Raw genomic sequence first — 27,975 nt, 5'->3', positions numbered from 1 at the left:
CTTTAGGAAACGTGTAGTGGGGGAAGGGGATAGGCGCGAAGTACTGTGGGTAGGAGACGGCCGTCGGCGGAGGCGCCATTTTGTGAAGCGGCCGTACCCTGTTGGAATTCCTTGGCATAAACTGCTACTGCTGCTACTTCCGTCCTTCTTGGGGGTAAGTGCGGTGGTCGCCCATAATGACTGGCGGTTCTTTCTGCTGTGGCAGGCCCTATAGAGCTTCCCTGTTAGCCGCAAGCTGCGGCCGTTCAGCCCCAGCGGGATCTCGAAGGGCTACCCGAGGCATTGGAGGGCCGCGCCCCTCTTGGCCACCAGCGCTGTCAGCTTTCAGAGAGCGTTCTCCCGGCCAGCCCGAGGCCCTCTTCTCTTGGAGCTGTGAGTGTGCCCCGCCCGGGACGTGTCTCCAACTCCCAGGCCAAGTTGAGCAAGGAGTCGTCGTCTGTCCCTCAGATACTTCTCAGGGGCACCCTGACAGTCTCTAGCCGCCATAGCTCCGCAGGTTCGCCGGAATCAACTCTCCGAAAAGCTGTTCGGTGAAGGGTGATCTGGGGCTGGGAACCTCTTAGGGGTCGGGAGGCGCAAGTGCAAGCAAGAAGAGAAAACTGGACGCCTGAGTCGGTCGCGCAGTCCGTGGCGCCGCCATCTCACCCGCGACTCCCACGGAGGTGGGTCTGGGCAGTGCCCAGGCGTTGAGGGGCTGCAGCAGGGATTCTGCCCAGGCCCTTGTTCCTCCCTGATGGTTCTGTTCCCTGTATTAATTCCCATGTTCGTTCAGCGCCTGCCTAGAACAGGCGCCAGGGACGGCTGTAACTAGTTTCTCAGACCTCGCAAGCATCGAAGGTCTTCTAGCTGTGTGATGTTTTACCACCGTCAGTGCGCAGCGGGGCCAGGTTGGCTGCCTCAGGGACCTGTGGTGATTATTGTTACCTGGGAATTAAGTCGTACGGATGTTTACTCTTGTTTGATATAGCTTTGGATCTGCCGTTGCGTTTTAAACGGAGTCGATTTTCAGTTAGCCCAGCATCGGCTTTCTGAAAGGTTTTAAATTTTTCATGAGTAATTTTTGAATTTCGTTTAGCTCCTTATATTAATAAAGACACTTTGGTTAATGTTTTAGGACTCAACTACCCCATTGGAGTTGCTTTGATTCAGAACACAGGGAGCTGATTGCAGCTGTGCCCTTTTTGCTTTGTAATCCTACAGTGGGAGCAGGGAAGGCATCATCTGCTTACATCCTTTTATGGGTTTGTGTTTGAATATGGAATCTAATATTTTTAACTCTGCTCGCCTTCCTGCTATGCTCATTGTTAACAAAACCATCGTTTGATTTTAATGTTGACAGTTGGCCCCCACCCCTCAACCTTAGATCATCACTGTTAATGGTTTGAAGAAATTCCAGTCTCAGTGGTGTCCCAGCTATGAAACAGTTGACTTAGGTGATCTCTCAGATTTGCAGCAACGGATCTCTCTTGTCTCCTAGAAAAAAGCGAATTTGAACCTTTTGGAGCAGTGTCCTAGATCTTCAGTAGAACAATGGGTTCAGACAAACGGTAAGTTATTACTGTAAATGCCTTTGATCTCAACATTTTAATGGCAACTGAGCTGTTTGTTGAGAATTGTTTACCATACGAATATTTGAGTCTGTGTTTTGTGTCATGCATTCTGTGAGCACTTTCATGATACTTGCTCGCATAAGCACATGGTTTAATGAGATAATAAAAATACTGTGTAAACTGTCCTGTGGTAAAAGAAGTTGAGGGGGCTGTTAGAACACTTAGGAACCTGTGTTTTCTTGGAAATAGCCAGGAAAGCTTCCTGGAGAAAGTATTCTCTTAAGGTGAAGCCTGAAGGGTAAGAAAGAATTAAGCAAAGAAGGGCTTGGTGGAGTAGGAGATCATGAAGGTTCCTGGTGTGGATAACAGCCTCTGGCAGAAAGTAGGAAATTGTCCTGTCGCTTTGCACAGTACCTGGCTGTAGAAAGCAGTCAGTGAAGGCCAGTTCTCATTATTGTCTCCTCCATGACAAGATGATCCAGATTATAGAGCTGAGAAGCTTTGGACCGTGAGTTACAAGAAAGAAAAACTGCTGAAGAATTAACAGAATTAAGATGAGAGTATTTGGCTCCTGTGTCATCTGTGGAGTCTCCCACTCAAACCATTTGATTTAAACACATAATTTCTGCTTATTCAGTCAGCTGCCTTCTTAATATTGAATCCAGTCCCAGTGATAGATCAAACTGATGGCCCACTGGGACTCAGGAAATGTTCATGTTACATGATGTCATTGTTTGGTTTCAAATAAACATTTACCGGTTTAGGGTCTCTCATTCACATACTTTACATTGTGAAATTGCCCTGGACTATTTGTTATCATTCACTTCTCTTTATTAAATTTGTATACTCTAAATGATGCCCTATAGCCCTTCCCTTTATTTTGTCCTTACACAGAGTTTTATGAATCTGGTAAACAGTTTATCAAAGAACTGTTTGTAAAGAGACACAGATATATAGAACAGTCTTTTGGACTCTGTGGGAGAAGGTGAGGGTGGGATGATTTGAGAGAATAGGATTGAAATATGTATATTATCATACGTGAAACAGAGCGCCAGTCCAGGTTCGATGCATGAGACAGGGTGCTCAGGGCTGGTGCACTGGGATGACCCTGAGGGATGGGATGGGGAGTGAGGTGGGAAGGGGGTTCAGGATGGGGAACACATGTACACCCATGGCTGATTCATGTCAATGTATGGCAAAAACCACTACAATATTGTCAAGTAATTACCCTCCAATTAAAATAAATAAATTAATTTTTTAAAAAAGAACTGTTTGTGGTCCAGTGGGTTTAAGCCTTTTGTTATTAGATTTTCTTGTAAAGCCCAGTGCTGCCCAGTAATCAAAAATAAATCAGATGTTATAGGAAATAATGTTCTCTGATGATGCTACTTATTATAACAATTGAACTTGGTTAACTGCCTAACAGGGAAAAAAAAAACTAACTCATCCAGTTCAGTGGTCCATTGCTCAGTAGTGAGAATACCCTTCAGAGTGGATGAGTCAGGATATGTTTTCTTTTGAAACTGAATGAAATGAGAATACATTTGACCTTTAAACAGCACAGATTTTAATTGTGCAGGTCCACTTACAGGCAGATTTTCTTCAATAAATACGGTACTACATGATCCGTGGTTGGTTGAATCTATAGCTGCAGAACTGGGTATACCAGAGGGCTTACTGTGCAACTTGAGCATCCATGGATTTTGGTATCTGCAGCGGGTCCTGGAAACAGTCCCTGGCAGGAACAACTGTAATTGCATTCTTCCTATTTAAATTGATCAGTAAGATCTGAAATCAGGGATGAAAGGAGTGATACGTAGATCACAGGCTTGGGGAAATGCAGGATAAACATGGACAGACAACCTGTCTCAATTGTAATTGTCTCAATTGTAAGTTGTTATTTGGTGATAAATTTTAAGGGATCCATTGAACTATTTGGATACCTTATAAACCAAAATCTGGATTGAAATTTTTTTCAACCATGTTTTCTAAAGCGACAAAATGTGATTTACTTAAGAATAAAGGAAAATTTTCTTCCCTGGCAGTGTGAGTAGAACGGAGCGCAGTGGAAGATATGGTTCCATCATAGACAGGGATGACCGTGATGAGCGTGAATCCAGAAGCAGGCGGAGGGACTCAGATTACAAAAGATCTAGTGATGATCGGAGGGGTGATAGATATGACGACTACCGAGACTATGACAGTCCAGAGGTGAGTGACCAGCAACTGTTTATGGAGTTGTTAGAATTATGAAATAAGTATACCAAGTGTGAGAATCTCTCAGGAGGAGTGTTCTATTCAAACACTTCAGTATTCTGAAATCTGTTTAGTCAGCTATAACTCTCAAAGACAGACGGAGACTTGTAGTCAGAATTCTTGGCCAGGGTTTACATAGGGCTCACCAGGCACTCTTTTGAAAAGCACGTGACTTAGATGAACTCATTCAAATCTCACTACAACCATATAATGTAGTTACTGTACCCATTTTAAAGATGAGGCAATTGGGGCATAATTATATACCATCACTTGGCCTCAGATAGTTTCTGAAAGTTGTAGTTTAATATTGTAGCATAGCTTTTTTTCACCTTTCTTTTCATATGCATCAACTTTGTTGAGAAGTAATATTGTGCTACCCATATAATTTGGCACTTTTTTTTTCTTTTTTTATGCATATAATCATCTTACTTTAACAAGTAATACTATTTGTGTGTTGATATACTGTTCGGTGAGTTGTTAAACCATTCTTCCTGAAATTAAATGATTGTTGCCAGGTTTGGGGGTTTTTGTTTTTTGCTATTTTAGAAAACACTATGGTGAACATCATCATGGAGTTCTTGTATTATCTGTTCCTAAAGATGAATTATTAGGAGTGGAGGGAGGGGATCAAAGGGTATAAAAAGCACAGTGTGATTTGAATTACAATTTTGTTCATTGTAAATCAGAGAGAACGTGAAAGAAGGAACAGTGACCGATCCGAAGATGGCTACCATTCTGATGGTGACTATGGTGAACATGACTATAGGCATGACATCAGTGACGAGAGGGAGAGCAAGACCATCATGCTTCGTGGCCTTCCCATCACCATCACGGAGAGCGATGTAAGGGGGACCAGCTGTTCTAATGAGCCATCAGTAGGCCCAACAGACTCTAAGCTTCTACTATTATTTTCTTGTGTTCTTTTTAGCTCAAGTTAATATCTAGTGAAGTACCTTTCTATAAGTAGGGTGAAGTTCTCTTAACTTAGCTCATAGATAATCTTTGTATTTAGACTTTGAAGCTCAATATACAGCTTTCAGAACTACAGGGGACAGTTTTTATTCTTTCAATAATAGCTCCTAGAAGGTAGTCAGTACATTTTTGTTGAATTGGTCACTTATTCACTGAGATTATATCCATAAGAACATTTTAATGATTCAGCATCCTTTGATTTGATGGAAATTGTATTATCCATTTGAAACCTCTGTAAAGCCTTTTGACAAGCCTGGCTTCCCCCTTCTCAGACTGGTCAACTATGGCTTTGGTGTACTAGGCACTGCCTGGTTTCCATTGGTGTCTCTGGCCTTCACCCATTCCTTCCAGCCCCATCCACCACTTGGCTTCTGCTGCAGGCAACTTTGTACGTGTCCATTGTTCTACCAATATGCCCCCATGCCCCCCCCCTTTTTTTTTTGCCGTGCTCTGTGGGCATTTGGGATCTTAGTTCCCCAACCAGGGATGGAACCTGTGCCCCCTGGGTTGGAAGCACAGAGTCTTAACCTGTCTAGTTGTGGACGTGGGCTTAGCTGCTTTGCAACATATGGGATCTTAGTTCGCAGACCAGGGATCGAACCCTGAATTGGAAGGTGGATTCTTAACCACTGGACCACCGAGGACGTCCCCAGGCAGAATTTCTTACGTGTATCCCCAACCCTTGAACTCTCAGGAGGCTGCCCAGCCAGTGTCTGTAAAATGAATGTGATGTTTTGAAATATATTTTATAAACCATATAAATGCACAGCATTATGCCAGTATCTGTTGTCTTAGGGTATTCAAGGTAATAGTCTGACTATGAATTTTAGAGCTGTATTGAGTTCACACAGCCTTGGTCTTCTAAGTGACAAAATGTGAGATGGGATGTTTGAGTTAATACTGGGTATTTATTTGTGTTCCAAAACACACTTGCTCCACTGTGTACTGTTACACTGTAGAACCATGGATCCTGCCTCATAAACGCTTAAGGATGATAGCTAAAGTCAACAGATAATGAAGGCAATGCAGAATAGAAAGGGATAAGTGTCGGAAGAGGTCTTGTTGAAAGTAGTTCTGTGGAGTAGTAACTCGAGGCTTCTTTAAGGGACCTGTGTTACTGGTGGAGGGTAAGGAAGAGCTCCAGGGAGCTGTTAGTTGAGCTCATTCTTGAGGGATAGAAAATGTTTTGATCTGGTTGAGAACTGAGGATAAGATGTGTACTGGCCCTAACTAGCTTGATTTGACTGAAATCAAAGACGTTTGGCAGGAGAAAATCATATTTGGGGGCCACTGCTGGAATCTTTGCAAGCCCAGCTAAGTATTAAAAAAAGCTGCTGAAGTTTTTGCCTGGTAACAAAGCTGTGCAGGTTTGAATGGTAGAGTCAGGGAGTGGTAGGGGCTAGAAGGAAGGCAGAGCTGAGCTCAGGTAGCAGTAGCCATGGGCATGTAGAGTAGGGGATAGAAGAAATCCTGCAGGAGTCAGTTGAGGAAACTTTACTTGTTGATCATGTTGTTCCCTTGAGTCGGTTAAGCCTGTGGCCCTTGAAGCCTGCAGAAGTGGGTGGCAATGGGGAGAGCAATGCCCTAGCTGGCCCTGGGGGACCTACCTTCTGGTAATGAAACAAGATTTTTGTAATTCTTGCTTACTTCAGGCTTCTCAGGGAGCTAGAAGTGCTTACCATAAGAAGGCAGGTTTTTCCAAGTAGACTTTCTGAGATTCCCCAAATTTGTGCAATATTTGTGGGAAATTTGCATATTGGGCTCTTTGGTGGTGGTTTAGTTGTTAAGTTGTGTCTGACTCTTAAGATCTCATGGACTGTAGCCTGCCAGGCTCCTCTGTCCATGGGATTCTCCAGGCGAGAATACTGGAGTGGGTTGCCATTTCCTTCTCCAGAGGATCTTTCCGACCCAGGAATCAAACCTGGGTCTCCTGCATTGCAGGCAGATTCTTTACCAACTGAGCTATGAGGGAAGCCTCCTCATATTGGGATCTTTAAAAGCATTTAAAAATTATAGTGTTCTCTTGAATGAACTTTAGTTTGTCACTTTCATCATCATTTGTCCTTTGTAATCCCCTCACTGACATGTGAACTCCTAGAGTAACTATGTTTAGTTAATTTTGTTACTATGTGTGTTACTGTATCACTATATTCATCCAGTTTGTATTTAGTTACTCTGGTAGCTAAGTTATCAGTAACTATGTTACCAAGCATGAACTTGAGTCAGGTGATTGGGTCTGGCTTGATGTAACACTTCTACGGAGTCTCTATTTGTGGTAGTCTCCAAAGCCACTAGGAGTATTGACTCATGCTCTTAGGGGAGATACAAACTTAGATTCCTATAAGCCTCTGGTCACAACATTTTCATTAACAGATCAATATATAGCCTTATTTCGTGTATATTTCTGTTTAAAGGTGCCTTATTTAATATATACTTTGATTCATTAGCATTGAACTCACAGCCAACAGCACTGTAACTCATGTCTGAAGGAAGCTTTTCTAACGTATCTTCTCTGTGAAGCACATCACAGCCTGCCTTCTTGCATTAGGAACACTAGACAGCACTTCAGCACTACACTTGGAGAGCCATTTTAAACAGTGAAATCGCCAACGAAAAGTACAAAAATGTGAAATACCTGCCACTAAATAGACTAGGAGAAGGACGTCGGTTTACAATATGAAAGCTGATACAAAGCATAGCATAACCTCTGCCAGGAACATGTGCATCAGGCAACTCAAATTTTTTACTACTCTGCACGGGTTTGCAAATGACCTTGAAAGCGCAATTAGTATTCATTTGGAGTATAATGAATTTTAATTAGTAGGCAAATCTACCCCAAATAATGAGGACTGATTTTATATAATCCTGCAACCTTTACACGTAATAATGAAATGGGGAAGCCACTAAGAGTCTCTCACAAATTTGTCCCTGGTGTTTTTCCTGAGAGTATTGCTGCCTGGTATGATTGCTGGAGAGATTGATGTCTTTTTTAATGTATTTTGCCTTTTGCAGTGAAGGTTTGATTTGAAATTGGTAATAAGCTTAGCAGCCAGAAGTCTTTCTTCAGGCCCAATTCATGTTCACTTTGATTCACTAGGAGCCTAAGAATATTAAAGGTTTTTTTTTTTTTTTTTTATGTAAATATAAGGAAACTATTTCTTTAAGACATTGTGCAAAAAACATCTTAAGGGAGTTCCTTGTTTTGGTGCTATTGATTTCTTAGTCTCCTTCAGAGACTCTACTTCAGAGTATGATGACATATTATCTGCCTCTTTTAAATCTTTTTCTTTTCTCTCTGGTCCTTTAGAACAAAGGACAAGATTAGCCTGAGGGGGGGTGGGTGGAGGCTTGAGGGTCAGCACACCACAAGCAAGGCTGTGTCTCACAACATAAAGTAGCTGTACTTGAGGAAATCCCCCATCAGCAGGTAAAGAAGGCTTTCAGAGCTATTATAGTGCATCAGTTTCTATGAGAAGCGTGCCTTCTTTTATTCTATTTTTAGACTAATTGCATTTTGATGATAGAAGTTTAAAAGCTTGGCCAATTAAGCTTAAGTAATATAAGCTTAAGTTGATGTAATCCCTAGTCTTTGAACTCTCTAGTGTGGAATGGTTTGTGGCTAAAGCTTTAACAGTAAATGTGTAAAACCCTGTGCAGATTCGAGAAATGATGGAATCCTTTGAAGGCCCTCAGCCTGCGGACGTGAGGCTGATGAAAAGGAAAACAGGTGAGAGCTTGCTTAGTTCCTGCTGTTCTGGTTCTCTTCCCCATTCCCACCTCAGTCCCTAAAGAACATCCTGATATTCCCCAGTCTTCAAGCACATGAATTCAGAATGAAAGGTTTGCCATGGCTAAGGAATGTGACTCTTTGAAAACGATGTTAGAAAGCACCTGAGGACCTTTTTAAAAACTTTGTTTTTAGGGGCTTTTTTTTCCCTTCGGTAAGTAGTGATGTATAAACTCCTTGTTTGTTTGTAATCGGTTGCATGGTTTTTAAGCGTGGAATCAAATCGAATGGCATTTAGTTCAGGCGGCTTGGTTCCTTGCCATGGCAAAGTATCAAGAAGATCCCCAAGTCAAGTCACATTTGTAAAGCTGCTTCCCAATTGGCTTTGTCACGCAGTGTTGAAGCAGTGGGAGAGAGATTCACCTGTTATAAAGGAACTGACTAACACGAGTATCCCGTCTATATCTGAATGCTGTCTCTAGGTGTAAGCCGTGGTTTCGCCTTCGTGGAGTTTTATCACTTGCAAGATGCTACCAGCTGGATGGAAGCCAATCAGGTTGCTTCACTCACCAAGTCTAGATATTCATGAAAATGGAACAAGTCTGTACAATTTAAAAAAAAAAAGGTTGAAGGAGTGGTTTGTTCCAAAGGAGTGACTTTTAAAAAAAAGGCTTTGTATATATTAAAATTGATGTTACTGGAATAAATACAGTACCACACATTACACTGCAGAATTTGCTCTGCCTTTAAACATGGCTACCTGAATGGCCTTTTTAACCACTGAATGTTTGTCTGGTAGTTATCAGAACATCTTAAATATTCCCCCTTTCCTCCCCTGATTATATTCTTGTTTATTATGTCCTTTGAGAGTCATCTTAGATTATCCAACTCTCAATTTGACAATGAAGAGAATATAATTGAAGTCTGCTGTAGGAATTTTGTAAGTAATTATTTCAACTTGGAGACCTCAAGCCTCCTAGAGGCATAACTGCTCATATGGGTCTTCAAGAACTATTTAAGGATCTAATAGAATTTATGAACAGTAAGTCTGATGAGATTAGCCTAAGAGCTGGTGTCCTGCTGCTGTCTAATCTAGTTAGAGTGGCATTAACATCCTAATCTCCCTGAGAATGCCTCTTACAGTCTGTTCAAAGCAAATCTTTGATGATTTCTTTGATGTGGCATTAACTGAATCGTTCTGCAGTTCATCAAGATAATGTTCAGTGCTTGGCACATAAATAACATTTTTTGCCACAACTCCAAAGCACAGTATTGAATGCCTTAGCCAAGTGCATTCTGGGAAGTTTGCTTAACTCATTATGTTGCTTCTCTGTAGCATTTTATGATTTGTTACTCATAAATAAGAGTTATATTCTTTGGAAACTTAATATCATTAATAATGAGACTCACTAATGAGGATATCATCTTGATTGACTTGTTAGATTTTTAAGCCTCTCACATCCTTAACCCAGAGGTGACAACCTGATCTCATAATGGTAGATCTTAATTTATTTCATACCATGGACACCATCCTAGTAAAATTCAGGACATACACAAGCTTCATGTGAACCTGCTTTCTTTACACGACAGCATCTTTTTAAAGCATCTTACTAATATAATGGATGTATCAGAATGACTTGGGAGTTTAAAACTCCTGGGAAATTAAAACCTGAAAGACACTTAAAAGCGGCACAATTTTAATGTATACAAAGCTGTGTTAATATGTAACTATTTCATTACAGTTCAAATTCACTCCAGAAATGAAAGGCCAGTAGGATTAGGGACTCAGTGATAGTTTGGAGTCTCCCCAAACCAGCACATCCCTCCTAGTGGGATGATCTGTTGACTTATTTCCCAGCTTCTTTATTTTTGCTTCTATACAACACAGTGAGTGGATGACCTTCAGCTCTTTCCCTCTTGGCCAGACATGCAGTCTTGCCTTTAGATATTGCAGAGACAACATTCACAGCATGTCTTAACTCTTCCAGGATTTGCAAGAACCAAATTACTCAACAGTATGTATGTTTGGAGGGGTTAGACTCCTTTAAAAAGTTTGGATATCTAACCTCCTACTTAAATCCCTTCTGACGGTGTCAGAACACCCCACTCCCTTTCCCTCCCCGAGAAAAAAAAACAGAAAAGGTGTTCCTGTTAAAATGAAGGCTCTTTGGGGGCAGATGCTGGGTGTGCTCTTGGTAAACTGTTTCAGCTTGGAATTTTCACCTTTGAAAATAAAATCCCTTGTAGTCACACAGTTGACTAGAAGGATGAGGTGGCATATGAACACTTACACACTTTTCCTAACCCCCTGAAGAAACTTCATTGGCCTCCTGGTTACTCATCTTGAAGAGAGTACCATCTTATTTCAGTGAAAAACACATCTGTCACTCAGGACATCACGTGGTTGCACTTGGCAGGAAGAAACCTCATTTAGCTGTTTTTAGAATCGATGGCATTCAGACTAGTGTCTACTGAGAAAATTGTCACCAGCTTCCCTTTAAAAATGGGTTTCCCTCTCATTGTCCCCAAAGGACACATCCTGAAGCAGGAATTTGGGTGAAGGGGAAATGTAAAGGCTTTCACTTTGCATAAGGATGTGGGACTGGGGGAACAGTGAAGCGAAGCCCAAGGACAACATGCTAAGGGCTAAAGTAGGAGACAACCTCAGAACTGGGAGAGTTGTGTCTTCTGCTCTTTGAACTAGATTGTCAACTCTCAGGCAGCCTGTCAATGCTGAATGTTAGGACTTCTGTCTCTGCTGGAGACACGGCCTGGTGCATGTCAGCGTTTATAGCGTGTGTCAGCTTTCTCAGCACTCCCTGACTCCGTTTACCTTTACTCCGCATCCCATTCTCTTACTGCCTATCTGAAGGATTGGATGGGCAGAGTATAGGTGGCGGTGGTTGGTCCTCCCCGTATGTTGTCCATTTAATTCCAGAGCACTGATTTTTCCGAAGTGTGCTCTGCCCTGGGAAAATGGACACATGTTCCTCACAATGGGAATAACTAATTACTTCTTTTTTTTTTACAGAAAAAGCTGGTGATTCAAGGAAAGCATATTGCAATGCATTATAGCAATCCCAGACCTAAGTTTGAAGATTGGCTTTGTAACAAGGTAAGCATGTGTTCTTTCCAGACAAACCAAACTCTTGGGGTTTTTTGTTTTCTATTTGTTTGACTATCCAAACAAGAAAATGAGTAAAATATATGATTACCAGCTTTTATCAGGAGGTGATTTTCATACTTTGTGAGTTTCTTGAGTCCTCCTGAGTAGGTATTAGAGGACAGACTCCCTCAAACATGAGAGATTTTAAGAACCAGATTCTAAGCCCAGTGTTTCAATTAAGATTTTAAGTTTGTTTTACTTTATGGTTTCTGAATTCTAGCGCTCTCATCTTTTGGCAATCTCTTTGTTAACAAAACCCTTTGTGGCCCTGCTCGAGTTATATAAGGGAGTTATATAAGATCTGTTATGAGTGAGGAACGGTATCCATGGGCAAAACCCTAAGGGGGCAAGTGTCACCAAAGTCACAAAGTAGGTGTTGCTATTGGCATTTTGAGAGTATTTGGTGTCACATGTCCAGCAGGGCTCTAGACAGAATCTCATTCACATTGTACTTGTGTATATAGAGTGGTCTATATAGTGCTTTTCTGACATAAGGGAGAACTTTGCCAGTGGCTTGCTGCAGGGTTTTGGGGTGAACTGAAACTTCTCCGCAACTTGAGAAAAATGGAAATCTACTTCAAAATACATCAGAATGTATTTTTCTGGGGGTCATTCACATAGCGAAATTTTTAGGTTAATGCTCCTTGTCTTCAATGCATAGGATCACCTTCTGCTTTTATTGCTCCTCACTGGGACTTGCCTGTGACCCTCTTGCTCTAATCCACATTGTTACTAGTAAACCTGGCCTACCATGAGATAGAATTACAGATAAAACTTTTTTTTTTCCAGTGCTGCCTTAACAATTTCAGGAAAAGACTAAAATGCTTCCGATGTGGAGCAGACAAGTTTGGTAAGCCCAGATTTGGCTGTTTGGGAATATGTATTGAAACTTGACTAATTGGATTATCTGTGAACCTAAGGAAAAGTACAGACTGTGGGGTGTTTAAGCAATAACGTGTATATTTTCCTTAAACCTTCTACCTTAGGTTATGTAGTTATTTTCTTTAAACCTCCTTCCTTAGATTTAGTAGATCCTGGTGTTGAGTGCAAGAATACAAAGAGTTCTTTTATTTTTCAAAATTAAGTCAGCTTTCCTGCTTTGCTTTCTGTATCTGCTTTTTTTTTTTACTACAGAGATGAAGTCCTCTGAAGTCCTCCAGTGGCCTGGTTTTTGCATTCCACATTTAAAATTCATGTCAAAATTAATGAGGTTTTACTGTAGCCACAAATGGTTAAAAAAGAAAAAATAACAGCTCCGTTTACTTAAAACTTTGGTGTTTGAATGTATTTCTTATGTTGGTTTGTTGTTTGTCTTCAATTACTGATTCTTCCTCTTTTCTTCCCTTTCTTGTAGACTCTGAACAGGAAGTGCCCCCTGGAACCACAGAATCAGTTCAGTCTGTTGATTACTACTGTGATAGTAAGTGCAAATGGAATCTTTCGGCCGTTAAGTTGGAAACTGATCTCCTTTGGATGTTTTGTGTTCTCCTGCTCTTTTTTAATGAGCAGTCAGTGGCTTCAGATTGTCTCATTAAAGACTGATTTTTGGATTTCTTTTCAATGTCAAAGTGAAGGATATATGCAGTTGACCCTTAAACAACAATGGGTTTGAACCACGTGCATCTATGCTGATTTTCTTTCTTTCTTTTTTTAATGAATGCTACCATACTACACTGGGCTTCCCTGGTGGCTCAGACAGTAAAGAATCCACCTGCAGTGTGGGAGTCCTGGGTTCAGTCCTTGGGTTGGGAAGATCCCCTGGAGGAGGGCATGGCAACCCACTCCAGTATTCTTGCCTGGAGAATCCCCATGGACTGAGCAGCCTGGTGGGCTACAGTCCATGGGGTTGCAGAGAGTTAGATACCACTGAAGCGACTAAGCACACGCAGTACTACACTATTTACTGGCTGAATCTGGGGATGTGGAACTACCAGTACAGAGGGCTGGCTGTAAAGTTATGCACAGATGTTCTATTGCGTGGTGGGAGTGGGGTCAGCACCCCCTCATCCCCCTGCATTCAAGGGTCAAATATACTGGAAACCTCTCAAAATGGGTTTGTTTGTACTTGAAACTGCTTTGAAAGGCACTGGTGGTAGAAATGCATGTCTCTGTCATTTGTCTCGTTCACCTGCAGCAATCATACTTCGAAACATAGCTCCACACACTGTGGTGGATTCCATCATGACAGCACTGTCTCCCTATGCATCCTTAGCTGTCAATAACATTCGCCTCATAAAAGACAAACAGACCCAGCAAAACAGAGGCTTCGCGTTTGTGCAGCTGTCTTCTGCAATGGTGAGATGTTCATTGAATCTTTCCTTTTAAAAGAAACTGAGATAAGAGGCGAATGTGGTTCATCCAGTTGTGATACTACGTCTAATGTTCTTGGAGCCCAAAGTTCAAGACTTAAGTAATGACAGTTATTGCGGTGCTAAATTATAGGCCGATGGCTTTAGTAAGTGGTAAAAATACCATTGGTATACCTGTAGATAACTAGCTGAACTGAAGTCCGAGCCACAGTTTAGTCTTTTTTCATGCTTTTAGATTGACTAGCACTGGCTCCTTTAATAATACTAGATACCTTGAGAGAGGGCTTTTTTTAATTTCTCATGATTTCATATCCACAGATAATAATGAATTGCTTTTTTTTTTTTTTTTTAATTTCTTTGACTAGGATAGATGGTAGAGATTTTCAGTTACATGACAAAGATGACAAAATTGTTTTTCTTCACATTCTCCTGCAGGATGCTTCTCAGCTGCTACAGATACTACAGAGTCTCCATCCTCCTTTGAAAATTGATGGCAAAACCATTGGGGTTGATTTTGCAAAAAGTGCCAGAAAGTGAGTGGCTTCATTGCCCTTACTTCAAACCGCTGCATCTGCGTGCTTGTCCGAGAATGTGCTGCTAACTGCGCTCGAAGCCCATGTTCTCTGTACCAAGATGGGATCCTTCCTGATTGGCTGGGGAGGATGCACTTGTCTTCACAGCACTTATTCCCTCCTGTCCTCAATAACCAGTTGCCAGAAGGCTTGAGAGCAGGACAAAACAGACTTGGTAGATGGGTTGAGAATATACGCTATGCAAACTGCTTCAGAATGGTGCAGACCCATCTGGAAATAATTCTTGCCTTCCACAACAGCATGCTAATACAGCTTCATGTATATAGAGCTTCATTCTAGTGATGTAAATTTCCCATTTCTAGTATCATTGCTCATCAAGTAGACACCTTATTAAATAGAAAAGTACAAAAGAAAGCAACTATACTGCAGGGACACATGCCCACTTAGGGCTTTGCCCGTGGAAACCCTTCCTCACTCTGAAATGTGGTGTTGCTGGCATTGCAGACCTTCCAGTAAAGTCTGGAGTGAATTACTGTTTTCTGGGTAGTGTGGGGTTAAGTGATGGGAAGCGTACTGATATAAAATCACATGGTTGGATTTTTGTGGTTTCAGAGACTTGGTCCTACCAGATGGTAACAGGGTCAGCGCCTTCTCTGTGGCTAGTACAGCCATTGCTGCTGCTCAGTGGTCATCCACCCAGGTAAAGGGAAGGATCTTTTCGCTCCAAGTAGTGTGGTGGTGGTGGTGGTGCCCAGATTCACAGAAGTCAGCTCTGTGATTGTGCTTGCCTTAGAAGCTCTCCAAGGACATTTGAAGACCTCAGTGTCCACTAAGTTTGTCTGTGTTTCCTCTTCTTTTGACATTGTAGTCTCAGAGTGGCGAAGGAGGCAGTGTGGACTACAGTTACCTGCAGCCAGGCCAAGATGGCTATGCCCAGTATGCTCAGGTGGGTAGACTGGACCATTATCTGACTTCTGGTCTCCAGAGTGTGTCCAAGAATGGCAGCTTTAATGGTGGACTCTTCTTCAGTACTCACAGGATTACCAACAGTTTTATCAGCAACAAGCTGGAGGGTTAGAATCCGATGCATCATCTGCAACAGGTAATAGATTTCATATTCTTTTTATCTCCTGTTTAAGCAAATACAGTTGAGGACATACAGCTAGATGTTCTCATTAGATTCAGATAAATCTAGGAGAGCGGTTTCCCTGTAAGATGGGGGATTGGGCACATTCAGGGTTGTCACCATGTACCTAGGCTTCTGGGGGGATATCGGCAGTGCTTGTGCAATGGGCTTTCCTGGTGGCTCAGATGGTAAGAAGCCACCTGCAATGCAGAAGACATGGGTTTGATCCCTGCGTCAGGAAGATTCCCTGGAGAAGGGAATGGCTTCTCAACTCCAGCATTCTTGCCTGGAGAATTCCACGACAGAGGAGCCTGGTGGTCTCGAGTCCATGGGGTCACAAAATTCGGACAGGACTGAGCGATTAACACTTGTGGCTATCAGGAGCTGATATGAAGCTCTTAGAGACTATGCCATAATGAGCGTTCATTCTTGAGTTGAATTCAGTATTTTCCCTCTCTGTGCTGTTTGGAATTGTGGGTGCCCATGTAAGTTCAGGTGAGCAGTCTCTTGTCCAGACATCAATCAGAAGGGTCACTCTTAAAAGCTATTGCTCTAGTTTTTTGTTCCAGTATTACAAAGTTGTGGCAGTTAAATCTATTTTCAACCCCAGAGCAGATGTGGAAACCTTCTTCTTAGCCATCATACAGAATGTCTGACTTTGTGTATCACATTCTAGTAGGATTATAAAAGTGAGAATATCATAGGTTAAAGAGTACTTACTGGGAATTAGGTGGTTAAGAACTGACATATACAAAGACCGATTTTCGATTGGGCATTCCAGGTAAGGATGTTGGGTTTAGAGTTCAGTGCCTTGGCTGTTGTAACTCCGGTGTTTATCATCAGGCACAGCGGTGACCACCACCTCAGCGGCTGTCGTATCCCAGAGTCCCCAGCTGTATAATCAGACCTCCAACCCACCCAGCTCTCCGGTAATCCTGTCATCTTAGATATAGAACTGGTGATTGTTGGGGAAACTGTTGCTGTACAAGTACTACCTTTTCTCACTGTGTGAGCCAGGATTGACTGATACACACACATTCCAACCTTACTTCTTTCTGTCTAATTGTATTATGTACTGAAGTAATTTTGTGTCCATATTTTAAATGCAAGATTCCACACAGGGTCTATTTATACTGTGCATGCTTCGACTTGACCTTTAGGAAGACAGTTGTCAGCATGTGTTTTGCTCAAGGATTGCCCTAGACCATTGCTACAGTGGGTCTGTCAGGGGACCCTTCCTGCTGGATGATTGCAGTGATTTAGTTCTCTTGAGAGGCTTTACAGTTGAAATTATATTGAAGCTGCTGTTCTTTCCAGACTGAGGAAGCACAGCCTAGCACTAGCACAAGTACACAGGCCCCAGCCGCTTCCCCTACTGGTGTAGTTCCTGGTACCAAATATGGTAAGCCAAACCTCATGGGGCTGTTGACAGTTGGAAGGTCCTAGTTGTTGATTTTGTTTAATAAGTGCTCCTCTCCCTTTGTGGGTGTCAGCGGGACACGTGGGGATGTGAGAGAAGACGACCTGCTGCATCTCAGTGGCTTAGAATTGGAAGTAAAGCCAGTCTCTTCCCTGGAATGACTGTGTGCTGGGTTTTGTTTTTGCAGCAGTGCCTGACACATCCACGTATCAGTATGATGAATCTTCAGGATATTACTATGATCCAACAACAGGGCTGTACTATGACCCCAACTCACAGGTAATTTAAGGGGTAAAACACGTTTTGAGGTGTAATGTACTTACTGAAAAATTCATGAAACTGACACATGCAGTTCTTGCAGTTCTTTGAATGTTTGTTTACATATATATACATTTGTTCATTTACCAGCACCACGATAAGAGCAAGAACATTCCTAGCACTCTAAACATTCTCTGGTGCCTCTTGTTGGTCAGTCCCACCTCCCCTGCCCCAAGCACTGTTCTTTCTCCTATTACCATGGATTATTTTGTCACGTTAAAGTTTTCAGGTGACTGTTAATTTTCATGTAGACACCTATATACAAATTTTAAATTGTGATTTTTTTCAGCTGAGAGAAAGTTCACATTTCAGCCATTTAGAGGGTTCAGTTCAATAGTTTTTTTAGTGTAGTCACAGTGTTGGACACCCATCATCTAATGTTGATGAACATTTTCATCAACCTGAAAAAAAACCCCTATGCCCTACATATTAAGCAGTTACTTCCTAATTCCTTTCCACCCCAGCAACCACTGCTTTCTGTCTCTAGGTTTGCCTGTTCTAGACATTTTGTATAAATGGAATCAAATAATATGTGACTTTCTGTGTACAGCTCTTTTTTTACTTAGTATTTTTGAGAGTAGAAATCAGCAGATCTGTGGAGTGATATTTTATTTTTGGCAGTGTATAGAACTTTTTAAAGAGGAGAGGCAACATTAACACTCCATAAATAAGAACTGTTTATGACCAGAAGCTGTGTGTATATATAGAATAGTAAAAATAAGTGCTTTTAACAGGAATTTGGCATTGAGAGCTTGTGGTTTCTGAGAGTCAGGTGTGACGCTGTGTGGGACCTGCCAAGCGGGCTGGGGCCTGTACATGTTGCTTCCACTGCTCTTCTTGTGGAGTCTGGCCATTTCCCAGGCCGTTCCTGGTGGCCATAAACGTTGTGGCTCCTGTGTCTGACGTGCACTGCCTCCCCTGGAAAAGATACAAAAGGCAGTCTCTCCTGAGCCCCTGTTGAGCAGGTAGAGTAAGCGATTGGACAATAGAGGAGAGGAGAGGTAGCTGCCCCCCATTCTCTGTTGTGGTTCTCCCCACACACTTCAGATCAGGTTCCTTCACCTGTCACCTCCTTCCAGATTCCCGAGCTGGTGTTTTACAACCCTGTTTGGTTGCCTGGGCATCCAAACAGAACAGGCAGGGTTCTGTATGGTTGAACCTAGCAATGAGATGTTAACTGATTGTCATGGAGGACGTGTGAGAAAAAGCTCCTCCTGAACCACTTGCTCTGGCCACCTGGTTTGTGTAAATGGTCTTGTCTGTGGAAAGGAGTCAGGCGTATTACTCTTTGGGTACCCTCCAGGCCCAGGCATTAATTAATGGGAACTTGAGACTCTCAAAACCACATTCTACTCACCCAAGAAGTTTCACACCTCTTGGCCAGCTGGTTCACCATCCTCACCTACACCAAGGTGTATAGCACCTCCTCTCTGCCCAGGAAATATTACTGGTCTGCAGCATGCTTTATGTTTTTATGTTTAATTTTTTTGACAAAATAATGGAGATGTAAAGAAGTAAAAATACTCCTTTAGGTTGGTTAGTGGTTTGACCCAGGAGAAAGTCTACATTAATTGTGTTTTTTATTCTAGTATTACTACAATTCTTTAACGCAGCAGTACCTATACTGGGATGGAGAGAAGGAGACTTACATGCTGGCTGCAGAGTCTAACTCCCACCAGCAGACAGGCCTACCTCCTGCAAAAGAAGGAAAGGAAAAGAAGGAGAAACCCAAGAGCAAAACAGCCCAGCAGGTAAGATCATGACCCAACTAGCAGACCCATTTTTATCTGTTGTTTTTTTTTTTTAAATCAAGTGGTGGGGTGGGGCTGTGGCGTTTAGCTTTATTTGGATTCTTAAAGACTGGGTCATACATCTTATTTACATTAAGCTCATAGTCTAGTTAGTCGCTCAGTCATGTCCAACTGCTTTGCAACCACATGGACCATAGCCTACTAGGCTTCTCTGTGGAATTCTCTAGGCAAGAATACTGGAGTGGGTAGTCATTCCCTTCTCCAGGGGATCTTCCCCACCCAGGGATCAAACCTGGGTCTCCTGCATTGCAGGCAGATTTCTTTACCATCTGAGCCACCAGGGAAGCCCTAAGTTCCTAGAGCATTGTGCAGTTTTTTAGTATTATTCTTTGTTATCTGTCAGTTGCCTGAAAGACTCACAGACTTTGGAACAATATTCATTAATGACTTTGGTAATATGCAGTATCTCAAAAATGATAAGGGCAAAAGGGGTTTTGTTACAGTTTGTTACAATAATGGCTTGTTCTCTTGGCATAGGAGACTGTTTGCTAAGTTCCTCTACCTAAATCTCTGTCATTGTTGTTTGACTGTAGATCGCCAAAGACATGGAACGCTGGGCTAAGAGTTTAAACAAGCAGAAAGAAAATTTTAAAAACAGCTTTCAACCTGTTAATTCTTTGAGGGAAGAAGAAAGGAGAGAATCTGCTGCCGCAGATGCCGGTTTTGCTCTCTTTGAGAAGAAGGTAACAGTAACAAGGATGGCCTTACTTCATAAGGGCAGCTTAGGTAAAACTTGAGGCTTATGACTTGTTCTGTGTTTCCCAGGGAGCCTTAGCAGAAAGGCAACAGCTCATCCCCGAATTGGTGCGAAATGGAGATGAGGAGAACCCCCTCAAAGTAAGGAAATACCAGCTTTAAACCAGTGTTTGAAGGCTGTGTCTGTGCTTTGTGTCTCACTTTGATCTGCATCTTGGCTAATGTGAAAGTGTTAGTCACTCAGTCATGTCCAACTATTTGCAACCCCATGGTCTGTCCGTGGAATTCTCCAGGCAAGAATACTGGAGTAGGTTGCCAGTCCCTTCTCCAGGGGATCTTCCTGACCCAGGGATCAAACCTGGGTCTCCTACATTGCAAGCAGATGCTTTACCATCTGAGCTAAGCATCTGGCTAATCTCATTCCTGCTTAAAACGGATGTGTCCCTGTCAGTGGGTATTTGAAGCAGCTTATGCACACAGAATCTATGTTCAGGGCTTTGTTTTCTCTGTGTGAGAGCAAGTGAGATGGAACAGAGAATAAAGCCCAGATTCCTGAGCTCAGTTGATTTATTTCATTTGTAAATAGTGAGTTTTAACAGTCTGGAAAGAGAAAATTAAGACCAAAAAAGCGTGTTTTACTTGGTAGATACTTACCTGAGTGGGTCATTACTCTGATCTGTTGTATTTGAAGTTTTCAGACATGGTCAGTAGTTTGAGAAAAGTCATCCAGGAAGTCTTCTTGGTTCCCAAGAGGGTTGGTGGTGGGAGGCTGTCGGGCCCAGCACTGGAAGACCTAGCTGCTCTACTCACTGATGTGTGACGTATGGACATGGGCATTCTCACAGCTTGGATTAGGCGTTACTTTAGCCATTGCTGTTTCTCGGTTGCACATTTCCAATGACCCAGCTTCCTCTTGTTTCTAGAGGGGTCTGGTTGCCGCTTACAGTGGTGACAGTGACAACGAAGAGGAGCTGGTGGAGAGACTCGAGAGCGAAGAAGAGAAGCTGGCCGACTGGAAAAAGATGGCCTGCCTGCTCTGCCGGCGCCAGTTCCCAAACAAAGACGCCCTGGTCAGGCACCAGCAACTCTCAGACCTCCACAAGGTGGCCATGCTTCTCTGAGCTGATCTGAGACAGGGATGGGAGGCAATGAGACGCTGTGGGTGCCCTGATGGTAGTGAAGCTTCAGTAAATACCTGCGTTAAGTGATTGCCTCTTACAAGGCAGCTCCTCAGTATAGTCTGTTCCAGATTGTGAGTAGAAAGGAGCGTGGCAGCTCCACGTACACCCAATTCTGGCTTTCCTGTTGGACTTTGACTTGGATGGAGCACAATAGATACTAATATTTTGACATCTCAAATTAGGAAGATACGAATTACTATGTTTATTAAATCTCTCATACAGCAAAACATGGACATCTACCGACGATCCAGACTGAGCGAGCAGGAGCTGGAAGCCTTGGAGCTGAGAGAGAGAGAGGTGAATGGGGGTCAATGTGCCACTCGCGTGTCTTGGGGTAACTGCCCTTGTCTTTTACTCGTAGCACTTGTTCCAGGTCCCAGGAACAGGGTAGGGTATGTCACATATCTGTCGCCTGGCCGTCATGGCTCATGTAGACTGGACCCAAGCTGTGTGCACTGGGAGCCCTGCAGTATCCTTTCATGAGGGTGCTTGAGACCACTCACAAGTCCTGGGTGCCAGAGACCCACTGGTGAAGTACACTGGGTTGTAGTAAGGACAGAGTGAGCTTGTTTGGCCTGGCCAGGGAAGCCTTTGTGGACAGTGAGGGGAGCTCAGACGAGGCCTAGGGAATAGCAGGACAGAATGATTGCAGGTGACCTGGAAGGAAGCAGTGGGACCCCTAATGAGCAGTCATTTGGTGGTTGATGAAGCAGGTTGAGATCCAACCACCCAGTTTTAAGTACAAATGGAGGCCTATGGCTTAGAGATGAACCTCTGAGCAAGTGACTTGAAGTTGCTCACCCCAAGATAGTTCTGAGGTATCTATAGCTAAAGCTTTTTACCTTCCTGTTTTTTCCCACTCTTTAATGGTGCCAGCTCCCCAGGGACTGTAGAGCAGGTCTCAGGAAGCCACCTCTTGGCTCTGTCTTCCGGAGGCGGGCCTGTCCAAATGCTGAGGAAGAACAGTAGCCCTGCCCTCCTCTCCCTCAAGGACCTCGGCAGGCTGTGCCCACACCCAGCAATGCCCACACCCAGCAGGCTGGTTGAAGAGCTTGACAAGAGGTGACTCGTTAAATAAAACTGGTTGTTGGAAACGTAGTTTTGCCCCAGGTTCCACACACACATCATCTCTACAAACCTCCCATTTGGGATATGACGAAGTGCAGCCAGGGAAACAGGGCATGTGGTATTTGCAGGCACTCTAAAAGGCCAAGCTCCAGATGAAGGAAGCACCTGAGGTGACAGTCTGAAGTGTGGGTGCTTGAGACTGCGACAGATTGATTGAAGTCTGAATATCTCTAACCGGGCTGTTCTCCCACGTAGATGAAATACCGGGATCGCGCTGCAGAAAGACGGGAGAAATACGGCATCCCAGAGCCTCCAGAACCCAAGCGCAAGAAGCAGTTTGATGCTGGCACCGTGTATGTGTTGTGCACATTTTCCGCTTTCTGAGCCGGGGCTCTGGCTGTTTTGAGTAACTGTGTGTTTGCCACTGGCAGGAATTACGAGCAGCCCACCAAAGATGGCATTGACCACAGTAACATTGGCAACAAGATGCTGCAGGCCATGGGTTGGCGGGAAGGCTCAGGTTTGGGGAGAAAGTGTCAAGGCATCACAGCCCCCATTGAGGTAAGCAGTGGGATTGGGCTTCAGCGGCCTGCAGGCTTGTCCCAGAGATGGGATGAGGTTGAAGCACCCGGAGGGCCTGGGCCCCAGTGGGAGTTGTATTCCCTGCAGCCATCCCATATTGCACCCTCTTTTTAAGATGTCAGTTGGGAGGAACAGGTGTGGCACCCAGCTTGATTTTTCTGGTTTTTGGGTCTCTGGGTAAATAAAGCCTACCTTCTCCTAAGGAGCTGTGTCTTTCTACGTCCTTCGATATAAACAAACCTTAACGCTGACTCAGTAGCTTAGATTGGATTTTCAGAAAGGTACTGTGCTTTCATTTCTAAGTGACTTTTGCTTATGTATAAAACAATTACCCTTTAGTAGGACTTCGATCCATGATAAGAAATGCTTTATTCAGTCAGAGCTCAGGACCAGAGGCCCTCGACCACTGGCCTTCTAGACGAGAGCACTGCCAGTGGTTGCTCTCTCCCTGACCTGGCAGCATAGCTTAGAACAAACACTTGCTGTTGGTCTGTGCAGGCGAGTTCTGCTGACTTTGAGCTGTCCTGCCATGATCTGTACCTAGAATTACCAGACCTTCGCTGGGCTTTGGTGCAAGGCTTTGGGGCCCTTTAGTAGGCACGGTGCTTGCTGAACAGGCATGGAATTGGGGGAGGGTGTGCTGCTGTCTGCCTTTCTCCCTCACCCATTTGATCCCCTCAGTCCTTCCAGGTCTCCAAAGGAGAAATCCCTGTCTTCATTTAAAATTTCTGTCTCCTGAGGGGTGGTCCAGCTCAGTAGGAAGTGGGCTAGACGTGGGGGAGAGGGAGCAGTCCACACCGTACCTGCCAGCTGCTGACTACAGTTTCATTACCCACCAGGCTCAAGTCCGGCTAAAAGGAGCTGGCCTAGGCGCCAAAGGCAGCGCATACGGACTATCTGGTGCAGATTCCTACAAAGATGCTGTCCGGAAGGCCATGTTTGCCCGGTTCACTGAGATGGAGTGAGACACGGGCATGAGAGAGAGAGATGACGAAGAGCTCCAAAGAGCACAAGGAATGCTCCATCTCCTGAATTCACTCTGACCACCTTTCTCTTTAAGGGCATGCCCTGTGCTGTTAATGGTTTTTAGGGTGAACCAGTTCATTCTGCAAGGTTCTCCCACTTGAGTTCCCCTTGTATGGGTTATCTGGTGAATGGCTTGCCTTCCTGCCAGAGGGCCTGTGAGCTGACCAAGGGGACAGTGCGTCTTTTATACTTCGTGTACATATTGTAATGTAGTGTGTTTTACATGTGTAGCCTATGTTGTGGTCCATCAGCCCCTTGCATTCCTAGGGGGTGTTGAGATGCCCTAGGGTGGTATGTGACACCAAAGCCGCCTCGTCATTTGTTGTGCTGTCTTTTCTCGGCAAAAGCCTTATGTATATTTGTATATTACACATTTGTACAGAATTTTGGAAGATTTTCAGTCTAGTTGCCAAATCTGGCTCCTTTACAAAAGAAATACCTTGAAAAATGAGTGTGTGTGTCTCTTTATTCTTGGGTAGCCAGGTAAGCAGAGCATGTTGGAGCCAGTCAAGCTTGGTGATAAAATAAGTACGTGAAAATTCTTCATGAAAATTCCGTCATAACTGAGTCAGCTTTTTCCACTTCCTTCTACTCCCTTTAGGCCTAAGTGAGTGTGAGCACTTGCGCATCTTCACTTTTTACAGACTAAGTCCAGACATGGGGGTAGGCATGTACTGCTCTGTGACGAACAACCTCCCTGCTTTTGGCCATAATACAAGAGCCCTCTGCTGAGGTGGAGGAGCTGAGAGGCCCTTTCTCTCCTGAAGCACTCCAGTTCTCCAAATCAGCTGCCCGGGAGGTGGTCAGGGACATTGCAAGGTTTTCCATTCTCAAGGTGTCGTCCCATCCCTGTCATCATTTTGGCCAGCAAGATCATGCTTGAGAAGGGCAGGAAGTGTGCCTGAGTCTGAGGCTGTTCCCAAGACCAGCTGCGATGGGGTACCCATGCTGCCCATCTGGCTGAACTGAGTGAGTGGGCTTCATGTTTGGCATTTAGTCAGGGAGGGGGAAACTTGTTAAAGCTCGAACTCCATGGCTTTTGTGGATGGTCATACTTTTCTGTTTTCAGGCAGGCCTGGCCTGTATAAAATCAGGATGAAGGGTTGCACAGGAGGAGCTTTAAGGGCAGGGGCCCTCACCCCAGTCTCCTTGGGGGTACCTTGGAGAAGTTGAGCCTAGCTTTGCTAGGGAGATGTGGAGGCAAATGCGGAAAGCTCAAGCTTGGGCTTTTGTGGGCTGGGGCTTGGGAACCTCATAGATGAGGGCCCAACTGCCATCCCCATCTAGGGTCAGCAGGGGCCAGGGCGGGGAGACCAGCCCCACCTCCAGAACCCTTGCAGAAGCTGGTGCTCAGCATCAGAGCAGCAGTCACAAGCAGCTTAATTAGACACCTCCGACAGTCAGCCTGGACAGCTCTTGCAGGTGAGGACACCCATCAGGAAGGAGATCTGGGAAGCAGGGCACCAAAGGTCGAGCCCGTGCAAGCCGGTCCCCTGGGGAAGCCACAGCTGAGCACCAGCAGGAGTACCAGGCCTTCGTCAGCTCTCTTGAGCCTCAAACTGCCCACATCAGGAAGGGCGCTTGATCCCAACCTACTTGGTCCTCTCAGCTGTTCAAGACTCTCATGAAGACAGCTCTTGACCACTGCATCTGCTGTCTGCACTGCCATGGGCTTTCCTATAAAGATGAGTTTAGCATCCATCCTCTCATCAGCCCCTCAGAGAAGCTGGCAGCCCACTTTCCCACTTTCAGTCTGTTCCACAGCTATACCTGTCACCAGCATAGCAGGTGACTGCTGCCCTCATCCTGTATCGGAACCCACGGTCCAGTTTCTTCCAGTTTGATAGGCTGTACACTTGCCTTGGATCTCATGTAAAACCGTATTTGGGAGATCCTGCTAGTGATAAGTGACTCTCACCCCCTGAGAACCTGAGGCTTAAGCCCAAGGACCCAGGCATTCCTCACTGCCCGTCATGGGCTGCTCCAACCCCAAGCCCAGGAATGAGTGTGCCAGGTCCTGCCCTCCCTACCCTGCCCACACGGTTGCTGTTCCTCCCAGCCATGGCTGATGGTGGTGCTATGAGAGCAGTGCAAAGTTCTCAATCAGCAAAACCCAAATTCTGAATTTGGAAGGGTCTCCTCTGACCTAGAGGGATCCTCCAGGGTTCCCAAGTCCAGCCCGCCCTTTGCTGGGACAGCTGCTACACTGTGCAGGGCTTTGAGAGCCGTCCAGGAGCAGCTGTCATGGCCATGCATCAAAAGAGTTTCAAAGCCCAGATGAGCAGTCAGGCCTGAGCTAAGCTCCCCAGGCATGCACAGTCTGCTGGAGGTCTCAAGTGCGCCTGGAGTCCAGCCATTGGCCACCCTGATTCCCAAAGGATGAAGCCCTCAGGGACAGGTGGGGATGGAGGGGGGTGCAGAAATTGCCCTGGAGACTGGACCCTGGAGAAGGGCTGTGCTGCTGGTGGCCACCAGGTGGCAGCACCCCACCATTTATGGGTTGGCCTGGTTTAGGTGCTCTTGGTGGAAGTAGGTCTCATGAAGTCTTGGGGTGCTGGGCTGCTTGCAGGTCTCTCAGATTCAAGGAAACCTGGCTAGAACTCGGCCTCGAAGATCTGTGTAGAGTAGAAGAGGCAACAAATTTGGGGACCTGCAGGTCCCTTACCCCCACGGATCACCTCGGGCTAGAAAAGGAAATTGTCGCCCAGTTGTGGGGCAAAGGGTCAGGCTGGCCCTGTGCACAATAAGTGCTTCAATCTCTTAGCAATTCTTCTCAACCCAGGTAAATAATTTCTATAGTCGATAAAATGCATTTCTGCCTCTCACACTCCCTTTACCCATCTGCATGATTACTGACACAGAAATACTCCCTTGGCAGGCTAGAGGAAGTTGAGGTTGAGCTTGCCCAGGGCTCTCAGGTGGAGGCAAGGGACGTCCACGTGCCCTCACCCAGCCTCCCAAATGGTAGGAGGCCTGGGAAGCTTTCCAGCAGGAGGCACAGCCAGGGGCAGCGCCCTCACAGCATCTAATTAGTCTCTGAACCACTTTTAGTCCCTGAACCATTTTCATCCCATTTAAAGAGGAAACAGGCTCAAAGCAGAGAAGTTGCTGGAAGTTATCAGGCTGGCAAATGCTGAGCCTAGATTCTGACCTAGGTACCCCTGCCCAACTAATATCTGGGCCAGCTGAAGGGACTCAGTAGAAATGGATCCTTAGCTGCAAGCGCAGGGTCAGTCTCTAGTTGGGACAGGATGACATGCTCCGGCTGATGTGTTGGGCCTGGGGGATGGCCCCCCTCAATGCCCTAGAGAGAGAAGACAGACAGGGAGAGGCAGGAAAAAAAGACAACTGCAGACAAAGCAAGGCCTAGAGGATGCTGGGAAAAGGAGCAGGGAAAGGTCTGCAGTGGCTGCAAGGGGTGGGAGGAGGCTGCCCGGCAAGATAACAAGGAATGGGGGTGGCCAGGTCTGGGGGAGTTGCTTCCGCTCCACCCCCTGGCCGCCAAGGAGATAAGACAGCCAAGTAGCAGTGGGTGAATTCTGTGCGATGCGGGGGGGGGGGGGGGGGGGGGGGGGTGAGGGGCAGCAGGCTGTGGAAAGAGGAGGGGCCAGTGGTCTGGCCAGGACCCCTGCCGGCTTTCCTGCCAGAGTGAGCAGCGCCCTTCATCCCCCCAGAGCCTGGCCCACCCAGTCCTGGCTCCCACTCCAGGCAGGCACCAGCACCCTGAGTCCAGCTGTTGGACAGGAGCTATTTGAGAATGATTCATGGATGCAATTAAGTGTCTCCACACTATCCCCTTGCTCAGGCGGGACTAGGGGGAAGGGGGTTAGAAGGCGATGCGGATATGGGAACCCTGGCCTGCTATACAAGGGTGAGGTAAAGCGCAGCAGAGTGCCCCAGGTCATCCACTGCAGATCTCCAGCCTGGAGCAAGGGAGACTGGGCCCAAATACGTGGGGGGCGGGGGGTGGTGGGGGAGGAGGAGCGCTTTTCCTTTCTCCCCAAATCCTAGCCTGGCTTTAAGGGTGGTCCTCTGCATGCACAAGCATGCAAGTGTACGCATGCACACGCACGCACAGGTTTGGACAGTCATCCTGCGGCAGCAGGCATGGTTCTCCAGCACGCTCCTGTGTTGGGGTAGCACACGAAGATACTAAACCCTACCCCACGCACGCACAGGTTTGGACAGTCATCCTGCGGCAGCAGGCATGGTTCTCCAGCACGCTCCTGTGTTG

The 27,975-nt window shown here is 45.1% G+C and overlaps 1 protein-coding gene across 2 annotated transcripts; it reads left to right on the top strand.

The window, feature by feature from the left end:
• Nucleotides 1–21: 21 nt before the first annotated feature.
• On the top strand, nucleotides 22–24,192 carry RBM5 (RNA binding motif protein 5). 2 transcript variants are annotated; one of them, XM_025272566.3, is made up of 26 exons: nucleotides 54–154; nucleotides 1,115–1,241; nucleotides 1,478–1,547; nucleotides 3,596–3,761; nucleotides 4,493–4,648; nucleotides 8,436–8,505; nucleotides 8,988–9,061; nucleotides 11,537–11,620; nucleotides 12,461–12,521; nucleotides 13,026–13,091; nucleotides 13,806–13,966; nucleotides 14,416–14,513; nucleotides 15,126–15,213; nucleotides 15,382–15,459; nucleotides 15,543–15,615; nucleotides 16,483–16,568; nucleotides 16,957–17,041; nucleotides 17,247–17,338; nucleotides 18,967–19,128; nucleotides 19,722–19,871; nucleotides 19,954–20,025; nucleotides 20,808–20,987; nucleotides 21,288–21,362; nucleotides 22,389–22,486; nucleotides 22,565–22,694; nucleotides 23,555–24,192. In XM_025272566.3, the coding sequence occupies exons 3-26, from the start codon at nucleotides 1,531–1,533 to the stop codon at nucleotides 23,678–23,680; spliced, it is 2,448 nt and encodes an 815-aa protein (XP_025128351.1). In that variant the 5' UTR covers nucleotides 54–154; nucleotides 1,115–1,241; nucleotides 1,478–1,530; the 3' UTR covers nucleotides 23,681–24,192. The 2 variants fall into 2 exon arrangements, with proteins under 2 accessions (XP_006053350.1, XP_025128351.1); XM_006053288.4 differs by lacking the exon at nucleotides 1,115–1,241 and having other exon boundaries at nucleotides 22–154.
• Nucleotides 24,193–27,975: the final 3,783 nt, after the last annotated feature.

This window comes from Bubalus bubalis, chromosome 21, assembly GCF_019923935.1.
Source record: "Bubalus bubalis isolate 160015118507 breed Murrah chromosome 21, NDDB_SH_1, whole genome shotgun sequence".
NCBI classification, from domain to species: domain Eukaryota; kingdom Metazoa; phylum Chordata; class Mammalia; order Artiodactyla; family Bovidae; genus Bubalus; species Bubalus bubalis.
Note: the sequence above shows the minus strand (reverse complement) of the source record. Positions and strands in the feature narration are given on the sequence as shown.

Coding starts and splice junctions, on each gene's coding strand:
- RBM5 (XM_006053288.4), top strand. Junction 14,514..15,125: donor TTTGCAAAAAGTGCCAGAAA/GTGAGTGGCTTC, acceptor TTGTGGTTTCAG/AGACTTGGTCCTACCAGATG. Junction 19,129..19,721: donor AGAGCAAAACAGCCCAGCAG/GTAAGATCATGA, acceptor GTTTGACTGTAG/ATCGCCAAAGACATGGAACG.